We start from the raw sequence: 21577 nt of genomic DNA, 5'->3' as shown, positions 1-21577 counted from the left end.
TTTGACACTGTCATGGAAAATGTCCAGTGCAGAGTTCAAATGGAAGGGGGATTCTCTATAAATGGTAAAGCCATCCAGATGACTTTGTTTCTGGATAGCAATGTGCTGATTTCATCAGACCTCAGAACATTACAAAGGTTCTTAAATAAAATAAAAATAATTTTGACTAACTGTATGTGCAGGGGGGAAAAAAGAAGTGTAATAAAAATGTTTGTTGTCCTAAAAAAAAAAAAGAAACCATGATTGCCACCCCAAGTTTATGGTGCATATCCTCCCCAAAAGGCAGTGTGGTGTGAAAGAAAGAACATTGGATGTGGGGCCAGAAGACCTGGATTCAGGTTCCACCTTGAATCTGCTACATTGGTTCAGTTCAAAACAAGCATTTATTATATGCCAAGCACAATGCAAGGCATTGGGACACAATGACTAAAACAAAAACAACAAAAAGTCCCTACCTAGGGGGCACCTAGGGGGCACCTAGGTGGCGCAGTGAATAGAGCACTGGCCCTGAAGTCAGGAGTACCTGAGTTCAAATCCAGCCTCAGACACTTCACACTTACTAGCTGTGTGACCCTGGGCAAGTCACTTAACCCCAATTGCCTCACTAAAACAAACAAACAAAAAAAAGCCCCTACCTTCAAGGAGCTTACATTCTATTTATTTGCTGTTTGACTTCAAGCAAGTCATTTCATCCCGTTGGGACTCATTTTTCTCATCTTTAAAATGGTGGGGGGGGGGGAGAGGAGGAAGAGAATGGACTAGATCAGTGATTGCTAACCTGTGGGTCCTTGAATCCATAAGGCCACCAAATAATGACATGTTGGTCTTTACCTCAAGGGGGAGAGAGGAGGTGTCTGGAATTTTTTTTTTTTAATGTTAAAAGGCGGGCAGCTAGGTGGTGCAGTGGATAAAGCACCAGCCCTGGATTCAGAAGGACCTGAGTTCAAGTGTGACCTCAGACACTTGACACTTACTAGCTGTGTGACCCTGGCCAAGTCACTTAACCGTCATTGCCCTGCAAACAACAACAAAACAAAAGTTAATGTTAAAAAGAAGTCCTATGTTCCTATTCTCATACTGTAAAAGACTGGGAACCACTGGACTAGGTGAAGTTGGTGAAGATCATTTCCAAAGGTCTACATTCTAATCTTTGCTATTGGAGTCTGAGCAATGACTTCAGGAGACAGTAGGTGGGGATAGAGGCTAAAGGTTTTCTACAGAACAATCAAGTTCCTTCACTTCCCTCTGCCTTGGTTTCTTCCTATGTAAAAGAGGGCAGTTGGACTAGCGCTATCCCATAATCCCTCTCAGTACCAGATCAAAGATGCAGGCAATTCCAGTCCTCATTTCCAACTTGTCAACCTGTTTTTTATTTTGTAACTTCCTTTTCTCTTTGAAGATGCCCTTGGGGGCAGCTACGTGGCACAGTGGATAAAGCACCAGCCCTGGATTCAGGAGTACCTGAGTTCGAATCCGGCCTCAGACACTTGACACTTACTAGCTGTGTGACCCTGGGCAAGTCACTTAACCCTCATTGCCCAGAAAAACAAAAACAAAAATTGAAGATGCCCTGGACTTCATTTTAATTTGCTTTTCTATGGCTACACATATTGGGGGGGGGGTTGTATTTACACAGCATAATTTGTCTGGCTATACTTTACTAAGTGAACACTATTGACTCCAATTGCCACATTTACGTGTTTCCCCATTATGCTTTTTTGGGGGGCGTGGGGTGGGGAAATGAGGGTTAAGTGACTTGCCCAGGGTCACACAGCTAGTAAGTGCCAAGTGTCTGAAGCCAGATTTGAACTCAGGTCCTCCTGAATCCAAGGCCGATGCTTTATCCACTGTGCCCTCCCATTATGCTTTTTACTACCCCCTAGTTCCACCACTACATACACTTGAGAACCAGCAAGGTTTTAGTGTAAAGAATATTGAGCTAAGGAGACAAGAGACCTGTGTTTAGAGGGCCGGCTCCAAGATTCAATGACTATTCAGTGAATTGACCTGAGCGCACAGATCTAGTAAGAAATGCTCTCCACCCTCCAGTTCAGGAACTAAGGTAGTGTAGGGTGAAGGGATTTCATGGCTAGGATCCCCAAATAAACTGGAGGATCCAACTTGTACAGTTTCATCGTGGTCCACGGAGTCGAATTTGTTGGGGGACGGGAAGTGGGCTTGGGATAGAATCAATCGTGATTTCCCTGAGAGCCCCTCTTCCCGGGCTATTTTGGAGCTCCTTCCTCGTTTCACCTCTACTGCAAGGGAGAAGGTAGCCGCATATGGTGCAGAAAAACCCCAGAATGGGAAGAGGAGGCCACCGAGGATTAGCCCGCAAGGCACAAAGTGTCCGGGTCTAAGCAGGGTTTTAAGCATCGGATGGACCAAAGCCTAGCCAGTCTGTTTTTGGCTCCGCCTCTCCGTACCCCCACTAGGGGGCAGCACGAACGCCGCAGAGGCCGTACCCGGGCAGCGTCTTTGCAAAGCCGACTATATTGAACGACCCTGCCTGGATCTCGGGCAGGTATCACAGAGGGGCTGGGATGGTTCAGAAAGAAGGTCCCCTTCGGGAGGTCAGGGAATACGAACGAATTCTCTCCAACATAAGAAGCAATACACAATGGGATGGAGGATTCTAGACGGCAAAGGCACGCTGCACTCCCAGAACCCACCCAGGCTTGCGGAAATCAATAGGTTTTCTTTTTCAATAAAAAAAATAGTCTTTATTTACAATCGCCGCCTAACAGCCCCTGCTCGTAGAGAAGTCAGCAGCAATGACCACTCGCTCTCTCCGGCCAGCGGAGGATGGAGGGGTGAAGTCCATGTGTCCATTTTTATCCCAAATAGCTCCCTCGCACTCTCCCTATTTGGGAACAAAAAGTCTGGGGTGTGAAGGCTCCCTACAGTCGAACAGCGAGTTGTATGTCTGGAGTCGCCGGTTTGAATTTCTGGTGCAGGTGAATGGAATTGCTGTACATCTGAGGCATTGCGCACTTCACTTGGCCCGAAGTGCGTACATGGTCATCACTCAGGTCCAGGAAAGTACGCAGGGCGCTGGGATGTGTGTAGTGTAGACACACCACCATTCCTCCTAGGAGCAGGCATAAGATACCTGCAGCAGGTTGAGGAAGGGAAGAGGGTGTTACCGACCCACGTCTAGATCCTGGCTGACCCGACCTTCACCCTTATTCCTTTTTTGTTTTAAACTTTTAATTTATTTTCAATTAAGAAGTATCTATTTTATATCTCCTCGCCTCCCCTTCCCCTATTAAAATAGCGACAACAAACTCTTGTAACAAATAAGAACAGTCAAGCAAAGCAAATTCCTGCACTGGCCAAATTCAGCCTTATTCCTGAGCTCCCGCCCCAACCCATGCCTTTTCCTTTTGCTACGGCCACGTATCCCTCCAACCTCTCTCTCAATCTCTGTCTGTATTACTCTCAGAAGTCCATTTTTCTGTCCCAGGTCCTACCGGGTTCCCTAGTCTTACACCTTTCTCTCTCACCTGTGGCCACCGTGATCCAGAAAGCAGTTCCATAGTGGGCGGTGAGGAGCTCCGAGCCTAAGCGGATCGGGCACAGGGGCACACTGGAGATGGAAGCGAAGGAAAAGATCGCAAAGAATACAAAGGCGCCGGTGAGCAGCAGCGAGAGTCCTCCGTAAAGTGGGGCGGGCATGGAAAGCAACGCATTGGAAAGCAGCCAAAAACAAAATGCCACCCTGCAGAAGAATGGGGGAGAAAAGTGAGGGCAGCCCCGAAATGGGGAACACTCAGTTGGGAGTGTGGGAGGAAGGGGTCGGGAAATCCCGGGAGCTAAAGAAAGGGACGGACTTCCCAGCCTGGCCTGGCGGATAGGCTGCTGGTCTTGGAGTCAGTCAGGAAAGCCTGGGTTCAAATCCTGCCTCTGCCAGTTACTAGATATCACCTCTCTGAGTTTCAAGTTTCTTTTATCTGTAAAATGAAATGAGGGAATTGGCTTCGATTACTTTTAAGGTTCGTGCCAGCTCTAAACCTATATCCTAAATACTGGATACCGGAGAATTCATCCCGCCTCCAGGGGGAGAAGTCGTCCCACCTCAACCTTCAGGGGTCCCTGAATCCCCTCTCCCCCAGGGGAGCACCAAGTAGATTCCGAGATAAAAGGGGAGGAGGAGGGAGATCCTAGAAAGAGCTCCCTAGATTGACCCTTCTCGTATTGCCTCCTACCCCTCGGGCGGGCAGTCGGAAGTCCTAATTACATGCTGGACTGCGAAGCGCTTCAGTAATCCTTTAGCCAATAGGCTTGACGCAGCGGGAGCTAGGACAGAGAGTGGGAGGTGGGAGGCCCCCAGGATATGAATTGATGGAATGAGGCTCCCATTTTAGGTAAGGACTACAGCCCTACGGGTGGTTGATGTCAGCCCCAGCAAAAAATAGTGCAATCAGGACCTGCTGACCTTGCGGATGACAGTTCTCACCTTTCGCTTATTGGCTTCCCCGGGCTGCAGAGCTGGTCAAGCCAGTTGAGCCTGGTATGAGACCCCGCCTCCCCGCAGTGGACTCCTCCAGGTCCACTCGTGCGCTCACCAGAGTGTAGCCGAAGCATAGTGTCCCGCCAGCCGGTACTGACGGTACAGGCCACAGGGACTGCCCGGGGTGAATTTCTCCGCTAGGTAGAGCACGGGGTTAGGTAGCCCCTTCTGTAGTGCCTTCTCGTATTCCTCGGCATATTTGTCTCCAAAACGCCAGCTGAACTTCTCATTATAGTCGATAGTCTCGTTCAGCTGGTACACTGGCGTCCCTGGAAGAGGGGGCAGAGGTGGGATCAGCAAGGATCTGGCTAAGTCTGTCTCTATGTGTGATCGTGGGGTCTGCGCCTGTGCAAAGGGATCAGTTTCTGAGTACATCAAAATGGAAAGGGGTGGGGTACACAGCGGCAGAAGGGGAGCGATGAGAAAGAGGGGAGTTTCTTGAGGACCTTAAGTCCTAACTCTGTAGCCCTAGTTTGCCAAAATGTCTCAGACACAGGTACAAACAAATCTTCCCACTGCCCCCCAACCCTCCATATCTCAGGCTCTGTGCTAGAATAAGAGACAGAATCACCTCCTGAATGCGGACGGGACCGAGGAGAAGCACTGTCTCCTTTAGTCTTTCTCACCTGTGAGAGTGATATTGACGCCTCCTAGACCAACCTGCAGTCCGATATTTGCAGTGACTTGGGCAGAAGTGAAAGCCTTGTAGGAGGTGTTGGCTTTTACTTGGCCCACGTACCATTCCCCGCTGAAGTTCGCCGCTGAGAGGGAACAAGATGGTTGGTTGGTTTTTGCCACAAAGGAGGATGCGGTGGTTCGAGGGAGGAGGATAACAGCGGAGGAACGAGTTGAAGTGTAACACAGTGGGGTCAGGAGGCATAGACAAAAGCACGATGAAGGACACAAGATGGGAAAGAAAAGGGAAAACCCACTAATCTGGGAGAGACTAGAAATAAGCAAAAGGGACTCAGAGAGAGTGGTGGAGGGGCGCCACTTCTCCAGCTCTCCTAGCTGGCCTCTTTCTACTTTTCTAGATTATCCACTTCCAACTCCCCCCCCCCAAACCCCTTCCAGGAGGCACTCACCTACAATCTCTGTTCCAATGAACAGGCTGAGGAGAATTCTAACACACCAGAACCAGCGCTGCAAGACAGAAAGGATGACTAATGATGAGATGATTTTCAATCCCCCAACCCTTAAGATCCTCCTTCCCCCACCCCACCCCCCAATTTTTTGCTCTGATTCACAGCAAAGAGCATATAACCAGCTCCTTAATAAACCCCTCCTGATTGCCTACACCGTCTGGAACTAAACTCCAAACTCTTGGAAGCTGACTTCAGAGAAAACAATTTTGACCTTGCCTTGCATTTGGTGATCCAGTCAGAGACAGAATACTAAACTGCACCTGCTAGGGGCCTGACCCAATAAGGCATTCCTCAGGTTCTAGAACTCAGAATTCTAGTCGTATGCTTTGGGCACTTCTCATACCCCACTCCCTTGGGAGTCACAATTAAAAGAATGTCTCTCCTTCACTCTCCATCTCTTTGCATTCCCCATTCCAATCCACAGTCTGACCTTCCCTGACTCTGCCCCCTTGCTCTTGTGGTCACTGGTGCATGGGACTCATTGATTTCTGGAGCAGTATTAGAGAAGGGTGGAACTGCCCAGGGAGAGGGAGGCTCAATGACTTAGTTCCCAAGAAGAGTGAGGGGTAACAAGCCCATAGGGACTGATCCAGTAACACTGACCTCCTCAGGATGTTCTTCACACATAGCCTTCCAATTCTAGCTTTTTCACCAGCTGTCCTGCATGACTCCTCACCTCTACCTCCAGGTTTCCCTGGATTTCTGCAAGTTTCAGCTAAAGTCCATGCTTCTACATGAGCCTTTCCCAGGCTTAATCTTAGTGACTTCTATCTGAGATGATCTTCAATTTTTCCCAAATATAGCTTCTTTGTACAGTTGTTTGTATGCTGTCTCTCCCATTTGACTGTGAACTCCTTGAGAGCGGGGACTCTCTTTTTTCTTTCTTCATATCTCCAACACTTGGCACAGTTCTTGGCACATAGAAGGTGCTTAATAAATTCTTGCTGACTGACTACCACAGTGGATTCTCACAGGAATCCACACAGAATGCCTTGTCAAGATGAGCTTGCTTCAACACATATTTGAAAAGCAAATGCATAATTTAAATTCTGTGGGATGGTAGAAAGTAAAGAGAACTTGGATCCCCACAATTCCAAATCCGGTAGTTGAATCTATGAGCCTTTAGAATGAAGGACTCATCCACACATCACAAGAGTATGCGCCAAGGTAGACAGACATAATACCTATATATGAGCACCCAGAAATACTAATAAAAGAAACTGTCCACTACACACACAGTCATGTGTACTAATCCTGAAGTACTCCAGCTCTCTCGAATTTAGTGCTCCACAAACCCATCATCCAGAGAAGAGTAGATTCCGGATGGCGTACTAGGGGGAAAGGGATTCGAGCATTTGAAGGGGAAGAGGAGAGAGAAATGAGTCCGTAGGTTGAGAGGGTGAGAGTTCAAGCCCCTAGTAGTTGCAATTGGCTAAGAGCATTCTGGCTCTGGAATCGCTAAACTATGAATGTCTCTCAGCCACAAATGTGGGTTTTCCCAATAAGTTTAATGCTTGGAGAAAGGATGCCCCATGATATTGACTCAACTACAATCTCAGCCATTCTGCTCTGCTCGCTGTTTCAGTTTCCCCACGGGTGACATTCACCACTCCCCCGCCCCCAGACCAGAAGAAGTCAAGCTTCACCCATTCCCACTATTACTGGGGACTCCAGCGTCATTTAAGAGCTGAACGGAGAGGGAATGGAGATGGGTCACCACTCTCTCCATTCACCCTAATCTGGTGCTGGATTCCAGCCTCACCGAGTGACCGCGGATTCCGGGAAGAATGAGTAGGAAACTGGCTGCCAAACTCAGAAACACTACGATGATCACTAACAGGGGGACGCTGATGACGGAGTCATAACGTGGTTGGGGGTAGAAAGGCATTATGCCATTGAACAACGTCATGTTGACTGTTACTGGACGAGAGAAAGATCAAGAGGTCCGAGTGACAGAAATCCACCTGTTCGGCAGCCAGCAACCTGAGATCAGGAGAAAAGGACATTTTTAATACCTGCACCCATCCCCACCTTCTTTCCTACATCTTCCCCCTGCACATTCCCACCGCACCCCACCCTCTGGTCACGTACAAGGGAGCAGAGTCGGGTGGGAGAGAACCCGAACACAGCAAACTGGTCAGTCAGACCCAGGGTCCACCTATCTCAGAGAGAGGTGAGAGCAGCCCCCATGGCACTGCACCCCCATGCCCTCCTCCAGTTCCCTGCCCCACACCGAGCTCCCTCAAATGCTTTCTGTGCTGGGGCATTTGAGGCTAGAGTGCTGGTCTCTTTCTCACCGGTGCTGTCAAGCTTTCTAACTCTCTATCTTGATCTTGTCTGCTCCGTCTATCTTTTTTATAGCTTCGTTCCGCGCAACAGACCCTTTTATAGCAGGGAGGATCAAGTGAGTCGCGATTTTTCCCCCTGGGGTCCAGCACAGGAGGTGGGGAAAGGGGGTTATGCAAATGAAGGGCGGGGTGCTAGGTTAACTGGTCAAACCTCCGGGTGTGACTATGCAAGTCAGAGGAAAGCTTTCCGCAGGTGGACTCGGAGCTGTAGCCAAGCCCACACACAGCCCAGTAGTTCACATTCAGGTCCAGGCTCCGGTCTGAGCGGACGTTTGATGAAAGAAGCTGGGCCTGCATGAAAACGGGGAGGGCCAGAGGTGAGTACGCAAGCCTCTGGAGACTGGGGGGAGTAAGGAAAGCCCGGGGTGGGGGGAGGTGTAAGGAAAGTCGGGGGGGGGGGTAAGGAAAGCCCGGGCAGGGGTAAGGAAAGCCGGGGGCGGGGAAGGGTGGAGAATAAGTAAAGCCCGGGAAGGAAAAAGAGACAGATACAGAGTCAAACTGCAAGTGAGACGAAATCTGCCACTCAGAAGAGAAGGGAATTCGCCTTGTCCAACCCCCATCATTTTACAGAGGAGGAAACTGAAGCCCGAATAAGTAATTTGCCCGGAGTCACACAGCTAATAAGCCCCGGAGCCCTAGTTCAAACCTAGGTCGGCTGGTTTCACCTCAGTGCTGTCCCCACCACTTTGCTTTCACTGAGAAAGAAGCATGAATCGGGTTTTATATGCTATGTGAGGGTCGAAGGAGAAATCCTCTCTTCTCTTCCCAGAACAGAACCTTCTAAGAAACCAATATTTGAGGACTTCCTATCCTCCCCATACACACACCTCTACCCTCTTTCAGTTTGTTTGTTTTTTTTGGTTTTGGTTTTGGTTTTGAGGGGCAATTGGGGTTAAGTGACTTGCCCAGGGTCACACAGCTAGTAAGTGTTAAGTGTCTGAGGTCGGATTTGAACTCAGGTCCTCCTGAATCCAGGGCCGGTGCTCTATCCACTGCGCCATCTAGCTGCGCCCCCCCCCTTTCAGTTTGTATTTTGGAATCTCCCAACCTCTTCCCCCAGTGGATCTAGGACTGACTGACAAACTGGCCTCCAATATCTCATTCTACATATTCCTACTCCTGGTCCACTGATTAATTCTGGTCCATTCTCCCCCACCTCCATTTTTATTCCCGTCTTCCCAACTCCTGAGTGATATGGAGTTGAGGAAGATCAAAGAGATAGTGAGACTCAGGGAGCAAATAGAATGTGAAATGCCTAAGGTTTTTAATAGGTGTATGTAGGGTGTGCGTGTGTGGGGGGGGAGAGTATGAAGAATTGTTTGGGGGGGTTGGGCTTGCGACCTGGTTCAGGGGGCCAGCTCACCCATAGAATTGGAGGATCATCACGAATCTTGTAAAATAAAGATATTGGGTGCAGGTAGGTGGCGCAGTGGATAAAGCACTGGCCCTGAATTCAGGAGGACCTGAGTTCAAATCCGGCCTCAGACACTTGACACTTACTAGCTGTGTGACCCTAGGCAAGTCACTTAACCCCAATTGCCCCGCAAAAAAAAAAAAAAAGCAAGGGGAAATGCAAAAACTGGAGCCCTTTAACTAAATAGGCTCCATCTTTGATAACTGGGGTACGGGTAAGATTCGCAGCATCCATCCATATTCTGAATATCCCTTGAAAAACTTAGTATTGTTAATCATACTACTAATAATACAAACTACTAATATATACTATTAATAATACAAACATATATATTTTTGTTTTGTTTTGTTTTGGTTTTTGTTTTTAGTAAGGCAATTGGGGTTAAATGACTTGCCCAGGGTCACACAGCTAGTGTCAAGTGTCTGAGGCCGGATTTGAACTCAGGTCCTCCTGAATTCAGGGCCAGTGCTCTATCCACTGCGCCATCTAGCTGCCCCAATACATACATATATTAATATGCCACTGTCGAGTCCGTCACAACTCATACCTGAGGTGGGAGAGCTGCTTTTCCCTTGGCCTTGGGGTTAGGATCTTTAGGTTTCTTGGGGTCCCATTGCATTCCTACAACATTCCTCCCCCTGTCTCCTTATTTCTGGGAAGAAAGAAGCGGCAGTCCATCTTCTGGAGCTTTTTCAAGGCTGAAAAATGGGGCAAGGAGATTTGTCCCTGTCGATTAAAATTAAGGAGAGAGGGAATGAAAGGTCTTATGGGCACCGTCCAAGGGTCACAGGGGCATCTCTGTGGCTTCACTGAAAACTTTAATCCTAGAAGTGACTTAGAGAAGTGACAGTATTACAAATACAAGGTACACACAGCAAGATGCATGCAATGATCAAAATTATATTGGGTATGAAAGGAGCAAAGTAGTGAAAACAACCATGAAGATCTGGAGGCCTAATACTTTTAGCACCTTTTTTTGTTGTTGTTGTTTTTTACTTCTAGCACTTTAAAAGAGAAAGACTATTATCCATAAATTCACATAGTATGTTTGATAATGTGGCGGGGAGCAGCTAGATGGCGCAGTGGATAGAGCACTGGCCCTGGATTCAGGAGGACCTGAGTTCAAATCCAGCCTCAGACACTTCACACTTACTAGCTGTGTGACCCTGGGCAAGTCACTTAACCCCCATTGCCCCGCAAAAACAAACAAATAAACAAACAAAAAAAAGATAATGTGGTGAGCTTCCCAGCTATGTTTAAAATTTCTTTACTCTTTTTTTCTAAAGAGCTGAGATATCAGTCCATACCTTAGAAACTTATCAGAGGCACAGAGCTCCTGATACAACTACCCCAAAAACAGCAATAAAAGAAACTTATCAGATAATGAATGAGTTAGCCTCCTTTTTCCCCCCCAGTGACTTTTGTCATGGCTTTTGTGGCCAGCAGAGCTGACAGGGTGTGGCCCTTTTTCCAGGGCTGGTCTTAGGGCAGTGTGGTTCAATGGTTAGATACTTTAAAAAAAATCTTTTTCTTTTCAACTTTTACATATTACAAAATAATTCCTGATTTTAAACTATTCCACTACAAAAGATTTTTAAAGTGGCAGTATTTCCTTTAAACCAGCTTTTACAATGTTTATCTAAGGCTATGAATGCCTACCAGAGAATTTACATTCCAATGTCTCAAATTCAAATTCTTAGTAGTTCACAATGTAAAGATATCCTAAGTGTTAACCTGGAAATTAAGGAAACAATATAGGAAAAATAAGGTCTTTAATCGGGGCCGAGGAACTACAGCTTGTGGTTTTGTTAAGCTCCGAAGCTAGGAATACCTAAAGATGGGAACTGAGGACAGGGTTTTTATGGGGTAACAGAATAGAAGGGAACCAAAAAGATTACTCCAGAGTCATGTACAACTACTTACTGTAAATGAACCTTTAACAAAAGAAACAATAGAACTGCCCCTCAGTTAAGTATAGAAGCTACTAAATCTAAATAGAAACTACTTAATGTAGGTGGACTCTACATAATAACATAAAGTCGGGGGAGTTGGTGGAGGTCCATCCAGAGTCTGGACATGACAAAGATTGGTTGGCCCCAGGCAATTCAACCTACCTGGGTATGGGGGACTGGGTTGGGAATCAGTTTTCAGTCAATTTTGTAGTTATCATAAGTCGGAGACTGTCCTTTTCCCACCTTCAGAGCCTGGCCACAGCACAGGAAAATCATTCATTTTCCTTCACCTCAGTCAAATTTTTTCCCAATTTTTGAAGGATACACCCAAGGGGTGGGGATGGAGGGGTCACATGGAATGTTCTCTCCTTGTCCTTTCATGGTGGGTTGCACTAGACAGCACCGAGAAAGACGACCACACTCATGTTCAAATGGGTGACAACAAAAACCCTAGGATCGTGTCTCTGTCAGGACGTCTCTGGATTGTAGAGAAACAAGAATCCAGAAGTAGCTTTGCTATTCGGGCCTCAGACCTTGGGGGCCTACCCAACATGACTGAGGCTACCAACAGAGGAAAGAAGCACAGAAAAAAAGAATCCCAGAGCCAAATGAGCAGCCCCCTTTTTACCTGTCTAACGGGGGGGGGGGGGGGAGTTCACTTACCCAAACAACTGGGGGCTATCTTTACAAAACAAAGAAAGGCAAAGGCATTACAAAGCAAGGGGAAATGCAAAACTTGGAGCCATATAACTAAGTGGACTCAATCTTTTGATAACCAGGGTGTGAGTAGGATATGCAGGATCCATCCACCCTGATTCTGCATATCTTTTGAAGACCTTAGTATTGCTAAGCAACATTTTGGTCTCAAGTTCTGCCGCACCTCATACCTGAGAGAGAGTGGGAAGAGAGAGCTGCTTTTCCTTTGACCTTAGGGGTTGGGATCTTTAGGTTTCTTGGGGTCCCACTACATTCCCACAACAGAATCATAGACATTTTTAGGGATAGAAAATACAACAGAGATCTAGTTCAAACCCCTCATTTTTACAGATGAGGAAACTGAGGTTCAGAGAGGTTAAGTAAATGGTAGAACTAAGGGCAGGAAGAATCTAGGTCTCCTAATTTGTGTGTGTGGGGGGGCACAATGAGGGTTAAGTGACTTGTCCAGAGTCACACAGCTACTATGTGTCAAGTGTCTGCAGTCACATTTGAACTCAGGTCCTCCTGAATCCAGGGCTGGTGCTTTATCTACTGTGTCACCTAGCTGCCCCCCTAATTTCTAATCCTCTGGTCTTTCCATTGAACTATACTGCCCTAGTTGGGGTGGAGGGAAGGAAGGGGGTGGAACAGTAGATAAATGTCCCTGATAGAAACTTCTGGCACAGTTCCAGAGGAGATTGGTATATCTACTTGGGGGAGGTCTACCTACCTTGATTCTATTCCAGTTTCACTTTTTATAATGGGGGCAGACAAGTCTTGATCATCAGGGTAGTGTAGAAGAGGGGAGAGTTAGAAGTCTCTGTGCTTGTGCTGGCTATAGGAGTATGGGGCTGGCTATCCCAAGCAAGTTTCATCCTCCTCACATCACCCCTTACCCTCTAGATCATCATGTTCAGTCCATGGTTACTGGCAATGCAGATGGTTCTGATTGGACCCTGGGATCCAGTGGGTAAGTAATGAGGTGCCCTGGGAAGAAGAAAGTCAAATGGTCAGAGGCTTTTTTCATTAGTTTCTCCTTCTGGAGTGGAAGATGGGAAAAGCAGGAGTTGGGGTGAGTGGGAAAAAGTCAAAACCTTTCCTTTGTGAGGCTGGAGGACTCTACCAGATTGGATCAGCTCCCAACTCGTTGAACCTTTCTTTCTCTCTGACCAGCCACCACTCAGGTCCAGCTGGTTTGGGCAGGTCGGGATGTTCTAGACCTTAGGGGTGACTGCAGTCATTATTCTTGGGGAGGGGGGAACTACATGTCCTCAGGCAGACTTTAGGAATGAGGAACAGGAGAGGGCCGGGAACAGTTACTTGATTCCTAAGGGAAGAGGAGAAGTTCCTAATGGGGATCCAAGGATGTCTACTGAAGGGGGAGAGAACAGAAAATTCTCTGTCTCCAGGAGCCCAGGAGCCTCTCACCGTACCCTGGGAGGTCCAGCGCTATGATGGCTGGTTCAACAACCTGAGACACCATGAGCGGGGCTCCGCAGGTACCTCAAAGACTTGGGCTAGCTAGCGGTGGGGTGTGGTGAAGGGAAATTCTTGGGACATGCAAATACACTTCCCTGGGATGTTCCGGAGGCTGCAGAGGTGAGCATGGCCAGCAGGTGGAACCAAGTTACTTTTCCCTCTGGAACTTCTCTCTACTCTGCAGTTGGGTGGAACTAGGAGGACCAGACCTTGGCCTCCCAGCAGGTGTGGGGGTGGGGCCGAGGGACCTCTTGATAGTGAACTAATAAGGACCTCACTTTGGAGGGAAGGGAAGAGCTTGGCTGGGCTTAAGCCAAGGGGTTCCTGGCTGGGAGCGTGACATCCATCTCTTCCTGGTCTCAGGTTCCAGGCTCCAGCGTTTGGTCCCTGCTACATATTCAGATGGCGTTTACCAGCCGTTGGGGGAGCCGTACCTGCCGAATCCCCGAAGCATCAGCAACGCTGCTATGAAGGGCGCCTCTGGGAAGCCCTCCTTACAAAATCGCACTGTGCTGGGGGTCTTCTTTGGTGAGGGGAATATCCCTGATCCAGAGGCACTTTCCTGGGCAGAGGAATAGGGAGGATTGTGAGAATGTTACTTTCCTAATACAAGCCCCACTGTCAGGTTTGAGCTTCGTCTCAACCCTGGTCTTGCCCTCTCTTCAAAGAGACCTAGTGCAGAAAGAACAAGCTTGCAGATTCCCAACACCTTATCCCCCCTCTCCTTGTTCCACTCCCCCTTTTCTCTGTCTACCCCAGATACAAGCTGTACCTTGACCCTCTTAACTCTTGGGCATAGATTCTCCAGTCCCTTCCTTAGAGATTTAGCTGGGAAAAAAAGAGGGCTTCTCTCTGATACTGTGATCAGGTTTGGAGAGGAAAAGATGCTCGGTCTTTTGCTATCTGACCCCTGGCTCTTCCTGCCTGCAGGCTACCATGTCCTCTCTGAGGTGGTGAATGTGGAACGGCCAGGCTGTCCTGCAGAGTTTATGGACATCCAGATCCCCAAAGGAGACAAAGTGTTTGACCCGAACTACACTGGGGATGTGGTGCTACCCTTCCAGAGAAGTCAGTGGGACCCACAGACAGGGAAGAGCCCTAACAACCCCCGAGACCAGGTGATTCTGGGAGAAGAATCAGCCACAAAGTGTGGGGGGGTACTCAGTCAGCCTCCTAATTTCTTTCAGGTTCACGATGGTGATAAAAAATAAGGAAGGCTTTTAGGGGAGGTCTGGGGGGTGGTGTGGGTGCTGGGGGGGGGGGGTGCAGGAGTAATTAGAAATGTTGTCCTTGGAACTCCAGGGTGGATACTTGATCTCCTGGCCTTTCATCATTACTTTATAGCCCCTCAAATTGCTTCTGCTGTCTGTCCCCAGGTCAATCAGGTCACCAGCTGGCTGGATGGCAGTGCCATCTATGGCTCCTCTCACTCCTGGAGTGATGCCTTGAGGAGCTTCTCTGGTGGGGAGCTGGCATCAGGACCAGACCCTGCTTTTCCTAGAGGTACTCAGGGGACCTTACTTATGTGGACAGCGCCAGACCCTTCCACTGGGCAGCAGGGGCCCCAAGGGCTGTATGGTGAGTCAGGGGAGTTTGGAGAGCTATGAGCCTGGGAGTGCTATAAATGGGGAGGAGAGAGGAGGTGAGGGGAGGATGCAGGTCAGTTTGGAGATTGGGAGCCACAAAGACGATAGAGTTCACTTTCCTCATGTCATGTTGGTTGTAGCCTTCGGGGCCGAGAAGGGGAACCAAAACCCATTTCTGCAGGCACTGGGTATCCTCTGGTTCCGATACCACAACCTGTGGGCTCAGAGGCTGGCTCAGAAGCACCCGACCTGGGAAGATGAGGAGCTGTTTCAGCATGCCCGCAAGAGGGTCATCGCCACCTACCAGGTCAGCCCCCTGCCTTTCAGCCTCTCAGAAGGAATAATAATCCTTCTCTCCACACTCAGGGCAGATAGCTAGGTCATAACTAGAACTCATATTTATATGGTGCCTTATAGTTTTTTTCTTTTTTAATTCAAAGCAAAAAGCAACAACAACAAAAAAAAAACATTTAATCAAACAGGACAGCAGATAAAATGACAAGAAAAAATGTCCACATGCACAGATGGGTTTCTTCCACCTATAGGTTACCAAAACCACCACTGGGGCAGAATTCACATGTAAAGAATATATGACCACAGAGCATGCATGGAGGACATGCTTGTAAGGAACACGTGCCTAGATTTGCCTTGAGGTTTTAAGGAAAGTTTCTTCCTGACCTTGTTAATTGTTGGAGCAGGAATTTGAGCCCAGGTTTCTTCTTAGGGTTCAGTTTCCTGCCTCTAAGGCCAATCTTCTTTCCAGTAAGATAAGCTGCTCAATTTCCTTATCCTGGGTCACACCCAAAGCAGAGACAGTCCAAGGAACAGAAACGTCCTCAGTTTGAGGACATCTTTTCCCAAGGCATTACTGCATTGAGATGTAAAGGGTAAAAGTCTCAGACAAATGCAGAATATTATTATATTTACAGGGCCACCTCCCTCTCCATCTTAGAAAAAGAACATATCCAATCCAAGGGCAGAGGGCATAGATAATCCCTTCCCAGTAACCTTGAGACCCTTACCCTGTAGAACAGGGTCTCTAAAGAATTTGAGAGACTTCTGGTGAGTAGGAAAGAAGGTTGAACTGAGAGTCATAAGACCATTTACTGCCTATGGGACATTGGGTAGTTCACTTCAGGGGCCTCCATTTTTTCATCTGCAAAATGGGGGGATTGTCTTTCTAGCTCTAAATTTTTGATTATATAATCCCATGTACAATATCTACCAAATATCTCTGTCCCTTCTCCTATCTCTGTTACCTGACTGATTCCCACCTCTCCATTCTTACCTCCTCCTGGTCCTCCCTTCTCATTCCTCTTTCTCTGCAGTTCCCATCCACCTCTAATTTCTCTCTCATCTCCTCCTCATACAGAACATTGCCCTGTATGAATGGCTGCCCAGCTTCCTGGAGAAACATCCCCCACCATATGAAAGTAAGAGGGGAAGAGGGAGAGGGTTCACCAGTATAGGGGGTCAGGGCTTGGCATGGGCTGAGGGTATAGGCAGGATCTTATGGAATAAAGGGCTGGGGAGAAATGAAAACTCATGACCTTACTCTATCCAGGGTACAAGTCATTCCTAGATCCCAGCATCTCACCTGAGTTCCTAGCAGCCTCTAAGCAATTCTTCTCCACCATGGTGCCCCCTGGTGTCTACATGAGGTAAGAGAGGGAATGGGCTTGTGATAGAGGACAAGAATGGAGTTTCCTCTGAGGGACTTACTTCAGGTCATCTCTCTACCCACTTCCCCAATTCCCATATACCTATCTCCAGGGAATGATGACAAGAAAGGGAAGATAGGCAAGAGGTTAGGAGACTGGAGTTGGATGTAGGGTTGGGAGAAGGCACATCTGGAAATCACTACCCCTAGTAGGGATCTTACAGAATGAAACTGTGATGCCATCTTTTACACAAAGCCTTTCTTGATTTCCTATCACTGCCCACCCCCCACCATGACCACTGCCCTCTGCCACCTAAATGCCTTGTATTTGTTTCATATTATGTATGTAATTTAAAATTCTAAATGTGGGTTCTAATCTGTCCCCACAGTTTTTTGGGGAAACTGACTAAAATCACTGATAAATGAGTTTAGGTTTTTTAAGGGTTTATTGAAAGGTAGTAAAAGAAAGAAAAAGATTGAGAACAGATTTCTTATAGCCTGAAATTCTCTCTTTCCTAAACTCCCCTGTGAAGTTCCCTGCCACCACGCCACTGTCTCGCAACCAAAGAGAGCGAGCTCCCAGTGCAGGCTCAGCTTCCTCCTTCCTGTCCCCTCCCAGAAATGGGAGGTTCCTCAAGCCGATTGGTTGACTGGGCCAGAAGGTGGTCAAAGTTCAAAGCCGTCAGCTTCTGAGAACCATGCTTTCTTAAGTACTCTTCAGTACCAGCCAGATGTGCTTAGAATCTAGTTAACTAGAAGTCAGCCATTAATCCAGTCAATTCAATCAGTTTAAATCTCCAGATGGGTCCCTGAGTATATGCTAAATCCATTATCTTAACACATTCCCCCCTTTGTTTCTTCTAGGAACTGGATGTTCCTTGATGAAACACACCCTACGCTGACAAACAATATGTAAATAACAATATAGAAAAGGGAGAGAGAAAAGTTTTGTCCAATATCTATCTATATCTACATCTATATCCATCTATCATCATTATCTATCATCCATCTATCCATCTATCTATCTATCTATCTATCTGTTGTCTGCCCCAATAGAATGTAATGTCTTTGAGGACAGGAACTATTTTGGTTTTGTCTTTTTATAGCTCATGCCTAGCATATAGTAGGTATGTAACAAATGCTAGTTGATTAATTGTTTGATTGACTGTTGAACAACTTTCCTTGCAGAGGAATTAGAGCTAAGGGTTGGATCAACAGCTGGCATGTCCATACCCTGAGTGGTGCCTAAGGGTTTCTATTCCTCTGCCATCCATTCAAATATCAACCAGCCACCTTCCATATGCAAGGCCCTTTTGCAAATTTCTCAGTCCCAGCACCCCAACAAATGTTCCACCCTAACCTAATTCTGACTTCCAATTCCCTCAGACTACTTTGGGTCCCCTCCCCCTTCTCCTCATGACTTCCTATCACCATTCCCACTGTTTCTTCTGCTTCAGAAATGCCAGCTGTCATTTCCAAAACATTATCAACACGGGCCGGGATATCTCCTCAGCAATTAGAGTCTGCAACAGCTACTGGAATCGAGAGGTCAGCTGGGAACTAGGGGCAGGGAAAGACTGAGGTCCCAGGAGGTGGGTGTTGTTCAGAGTCTCTTGGTCTCTTAGTTCCAGCACAAAGTGTTAGTTTCAGTTTTTTGATTCTACTATCCCTATCTTGTGGAGATGACAAGAGTGACCTTGGGAACAAGCAGTTGCTTCAGAGGGCAAGGACCAGGAAAGGAATGGAGAGTTGAAGGAGATATTTAGTCCAATTTAGAACTGACTGGAAGTGGCCAATAAGTGGTCACCCAGCTTTCAAAGACCTTCAGTGATGAAGAATGCACTGTCTCTCAATGTGACCCATTCCTTTTGTGGAAAGTTCTAATTCTTAGGATGTTTTTCCTTATATGTAGTCAAAATCTGCCCTACCTAATTGCTCAGGGGATGAGAAGCAGGAAGCCTGAGGGACCTAAGATAAGGGCAGGGGCAGGGAAGAATGGCTTAGGAGAAGGTCTTTTGTGCTAAACTTTGACTAGAATGTCCCCATTCAGAACCCAAATCTGCGCAGTGCTGAGGCAGTAAATGAACTACTCTTGGGGATGGCCTCACAGATCTCAGAGAGAGAAGACAGAATTGTGGTGCAGGACCTGAGAGGTAAGAAAACAATCAGAGGTCTGAGATCCCTCTTGACTGACCTGATCCAGGGGCTAGAGAGGTCTTAGGTCTGGAAAGAAGGGAGGATATGATGAGGCATGAAGGAACCTCCAGGGCTGACTGGCAAAGAGTCAATCTCTTGGCCTACGCCCGGGGATAGCCAGGTCAGGGTCAAGTCTGTGTGCTCACAGTAGTCAGATCTGGGAGAGGTAATAATAGCCAGCATATATTATCTATACATATATGATAATCGCCAGCATATATATTATCTGTACATATATGACAACCAGCACATATATTGTTTTTTATATATAACCAGCATGTGTATTATCTATACATATAGAATTGCCAGCATATATTATCTACACATATATAATAACCAGCACATATATATTATCTGTACATATACAATGACCAGCATGTATATTATCTGTACATCTATAACAACCTGCACATATATGATCTGTAAATATATAATAACCAGCATATATATTATCTATACATATATAATAACCAGCATATACATTATCTGTACATATATAATAACCAGCACACACACACATATTATCTACACATACATAATAAGCAGCACATATATTATCTGTACATGTATAATAATCAGCACATATGTATTACCTACACATATATAATAACCAGCACATATATTATCTGTACATGTATAATAATCAGCACATATGTATTATCTACACATATATAATAACCAGCACATATATTATCTGTACATGTATAATAATCAGCACATGTGTATTATCTACACATATATAATAACCAGCACATATATTATTTATACATATATAACAACCAGCATATATATTATCTGTACATATATAACCAGCACATATATTATCTATACGTATATGACAATTGCCAGCATATATATTATCTATACATATATAACAACCAGCATATATACTATCTATACATATATAATAATAGCTAGACTATACATACACACATATATATGTGAATATATCATGTATATATGTATATACACATGTGCTAATATATAGTAATATATATGTACAATATATATATGCTATATAGAGACTTACACACATATCCATTTATATATAGACTATATTTGAGGTTTATAAAGCACTTTACAATTATCTCATTTTTTCCCTTTCCCTGGGAGGTAGATGCTATTTTTATCCTCATTTTTCAGATGAGGAAACTGAGGTAGACAGGTCAAGTGAGTTGCTCAGGGTCATACAGATAGTTGTGTCTCAGGCTGGATTCAGAATCAGGTTTTCCTAACTCTAAGTCCAGTGCTCTACTATGCCCCTGAGTTTCTTGTGGTCAGTAAGGGCTGACTCTTTTCTCCCCTTGGGGAGGGGGGTGACACAGTGGGCAGTGACTAAAGAGTAAAGAGAAATGGGTAAAGTGAGAAGATGGTGATGATGGTGCCAGGAGCCCCAGCCTGATACAGCCTCTAACATGGGACTGACTGCCTATCTGCTTTTCCCAGATTACTGGCCTGGCCCTGGCAGGTTCTCACGAACAGACTATGTGGCCAGCAGCATTCAGAGAGGCCGCGACCTGGGACTGCCCAGCTACAACCGGGCCCTTGAAGCCATTGGGTTGAAGCCCCTGACGAACTGGAGTGCCCTCAACCCTAACCTGGAGCCCAATGTAAGGAATACTCTCTAGTCAGGGATGGTCCCCAGAAAAGCACCCCTTCCCAGGCCAAGTGCTTCCCCCACCCCCCACCCAAGCTCCCTTTAGGTTGCCAACTATCCCGAGCCAAGCGGGACCCCAAAATAATGACAACACTCACTAATCAATCCCCAGACACCTGACAGTATCCCAAAGTGTTCCCAGAGAAGTATTGAGCCCTGAACCAAGAGGACTCATGGGGGATCACCCCCAAGAAGGATCGGGGTCATCTAAGAAAGAGTGAGAGGGTAAATGAGAAGTCAGGAATAAAAAGTCAGACTTTTGGGCAGCTGTTGCTGTAGACATAAGGCCCCAAGGACTGTCTCTAAGGGCTGGAAAGACATCAGCCTCCTCCCAGTACTTAGAGCTATAACTAAGAAATTCCAGCACCTGGGGCTTATTCATATGGAAGAGAGAGAAGAATGGAGAAAAGCACATACCCCAGAGAGGCTGCCTATGATCTTGGGGGGGATTGTGAGGGGAGGCAAGAAGTACTGGGGAAGACAGCCTGACAATCGGTATAGTGATGGGGAGAGATGGCCCATTCCTTCTGCTGACCTCTTCTAACTCAGTGAGTTTCCTTCAACCTCTCTTGTCCATCCTCTGCCCCTCCGGCCCAGCCCCCAACCCATTCACAAGGGAACAGGCTGATTAAGGACTTCAGCACATGAGAAGAGCATTCTACAAGGCACAGGAGGAGGAAGCCTGCCTGCCTATCCTGCTGCTTCCAACACCAGGAACAGGGTCCTATTTTCCTTGCTTCTTCATTCCCAGGTTCTGGAGGCAATAGCCACCTTGTACAAGTATAGCCTGTCTCATCTGGAGCTGCTCCCAGGAGGCCTCTTGGAGAGCCATGGGACCCCTGGACCCTTATTCAGCAACATTGTTTTTGACCAGTTTGTTCGGTTACGAGATGGGGACCGGTACTGGTTTGAGAACAAAAGAAATGGGTGA

General features: G+C 46.8%; 2 protein-coding genes across 2 annotated transcripts in view; one reads left to right on the top strand and one right to left on the bottom strand.

Moving 5' to 3' along the window:
* Positions 1 to 2834: 2834 nt before the first annotated feature.
* Positions 2835 to 8281, bottom strand: DUOXA2 (dual oxidase maturation factor 2). Its single transcript, XM_043990294.1, has 7 exons — positions 8158 to 8281; positions 7421 to 7641; positions 5599 to 5656; positions 5140 to 5274; positions 4569 to 4782; positions 3507 to 3721; positions 2835 to 3112 (listed from the first exon to the last, which is right to left on the bottom strand). Exons 2-7 carry the CDS (start codon positions 7565 to 7567, stop codon positions 2901 to 2903), a joined length of 981 nt encoding a protein of 326 aa, XP_043846229.1. The 5' UTR covers positions 7568 to 7641; positions 8158 to 8281; the 3' UTR covers positions 2835 to 2900.
* The window catches only part of DUOX2 (dual oxidase 2), a 34523-nt gene continuing 21210 nt past the window's right edge, over positions 8265 to 21577 (top strand). Inside the window, exons 1-13 of the mRNA XM_043990292.1 lie at positions 8265 to 8323; positions 12972 to 13038; positions 13478 to 13567; positions 13911 to 14075; positions 14478 to 14665; positions 14924 to 15125; positions 15274 to 15440; positions 16506 to 16566; positions 16698 to 16794; positions 18251 to 18341; positions 18844 to 18946; positions 20436 to 20599; positions 21398 to 21573. Coding sequence (XP_043846227.1) covers positions 12978 to 13038; positions 13478 to 13567; positions 13911 to 14075; positions 14478 to 14665; positions 14924 to 15125; positions 15274 to 15440; positions 16506 to 16566; positions 16698 to 16794; positions 18251 to 18341; positions 18844 to 18946; positions 20436 to 20599; positions 21398 to 21573 — 1565 coding nt within the window. The 5' untranslated portion in view covers positions 8265 to 8323; positions 12972 to 12977. The remainder of the gene's footprint in view (positions 8324 to 12971; positions 13039 to 13477; positions 13568 to 13910; positions 14076 to 14477; positions 14666 to 14923; positions 15126 to 15273; positions 15441 to 16505; positions 16567 to 16697; positions 16795 to 18250; positions 18342 to 18843; positions 18947 to 20435; positions 20600 to 21397; positions 21574 to 21577) is intronic.

This window comes from Dromiciops gliroides, chromosome 2 (assembly GCF_019393635.1).
Source record: "Dromiciops gliroides isolate mDroGli1 chromosome 2, mDroGli1.pri, whole genome shotgun sequence".
NCBI lineage: Eukaryota > Metazoa > Chordata > Mammalia > Microbiotheria > Microbiotheriidae > Dromiciops > Dromiciops gliroides.
This window is presented reverse-complemented; position numbering and strand designations above follow the sequence as displayed.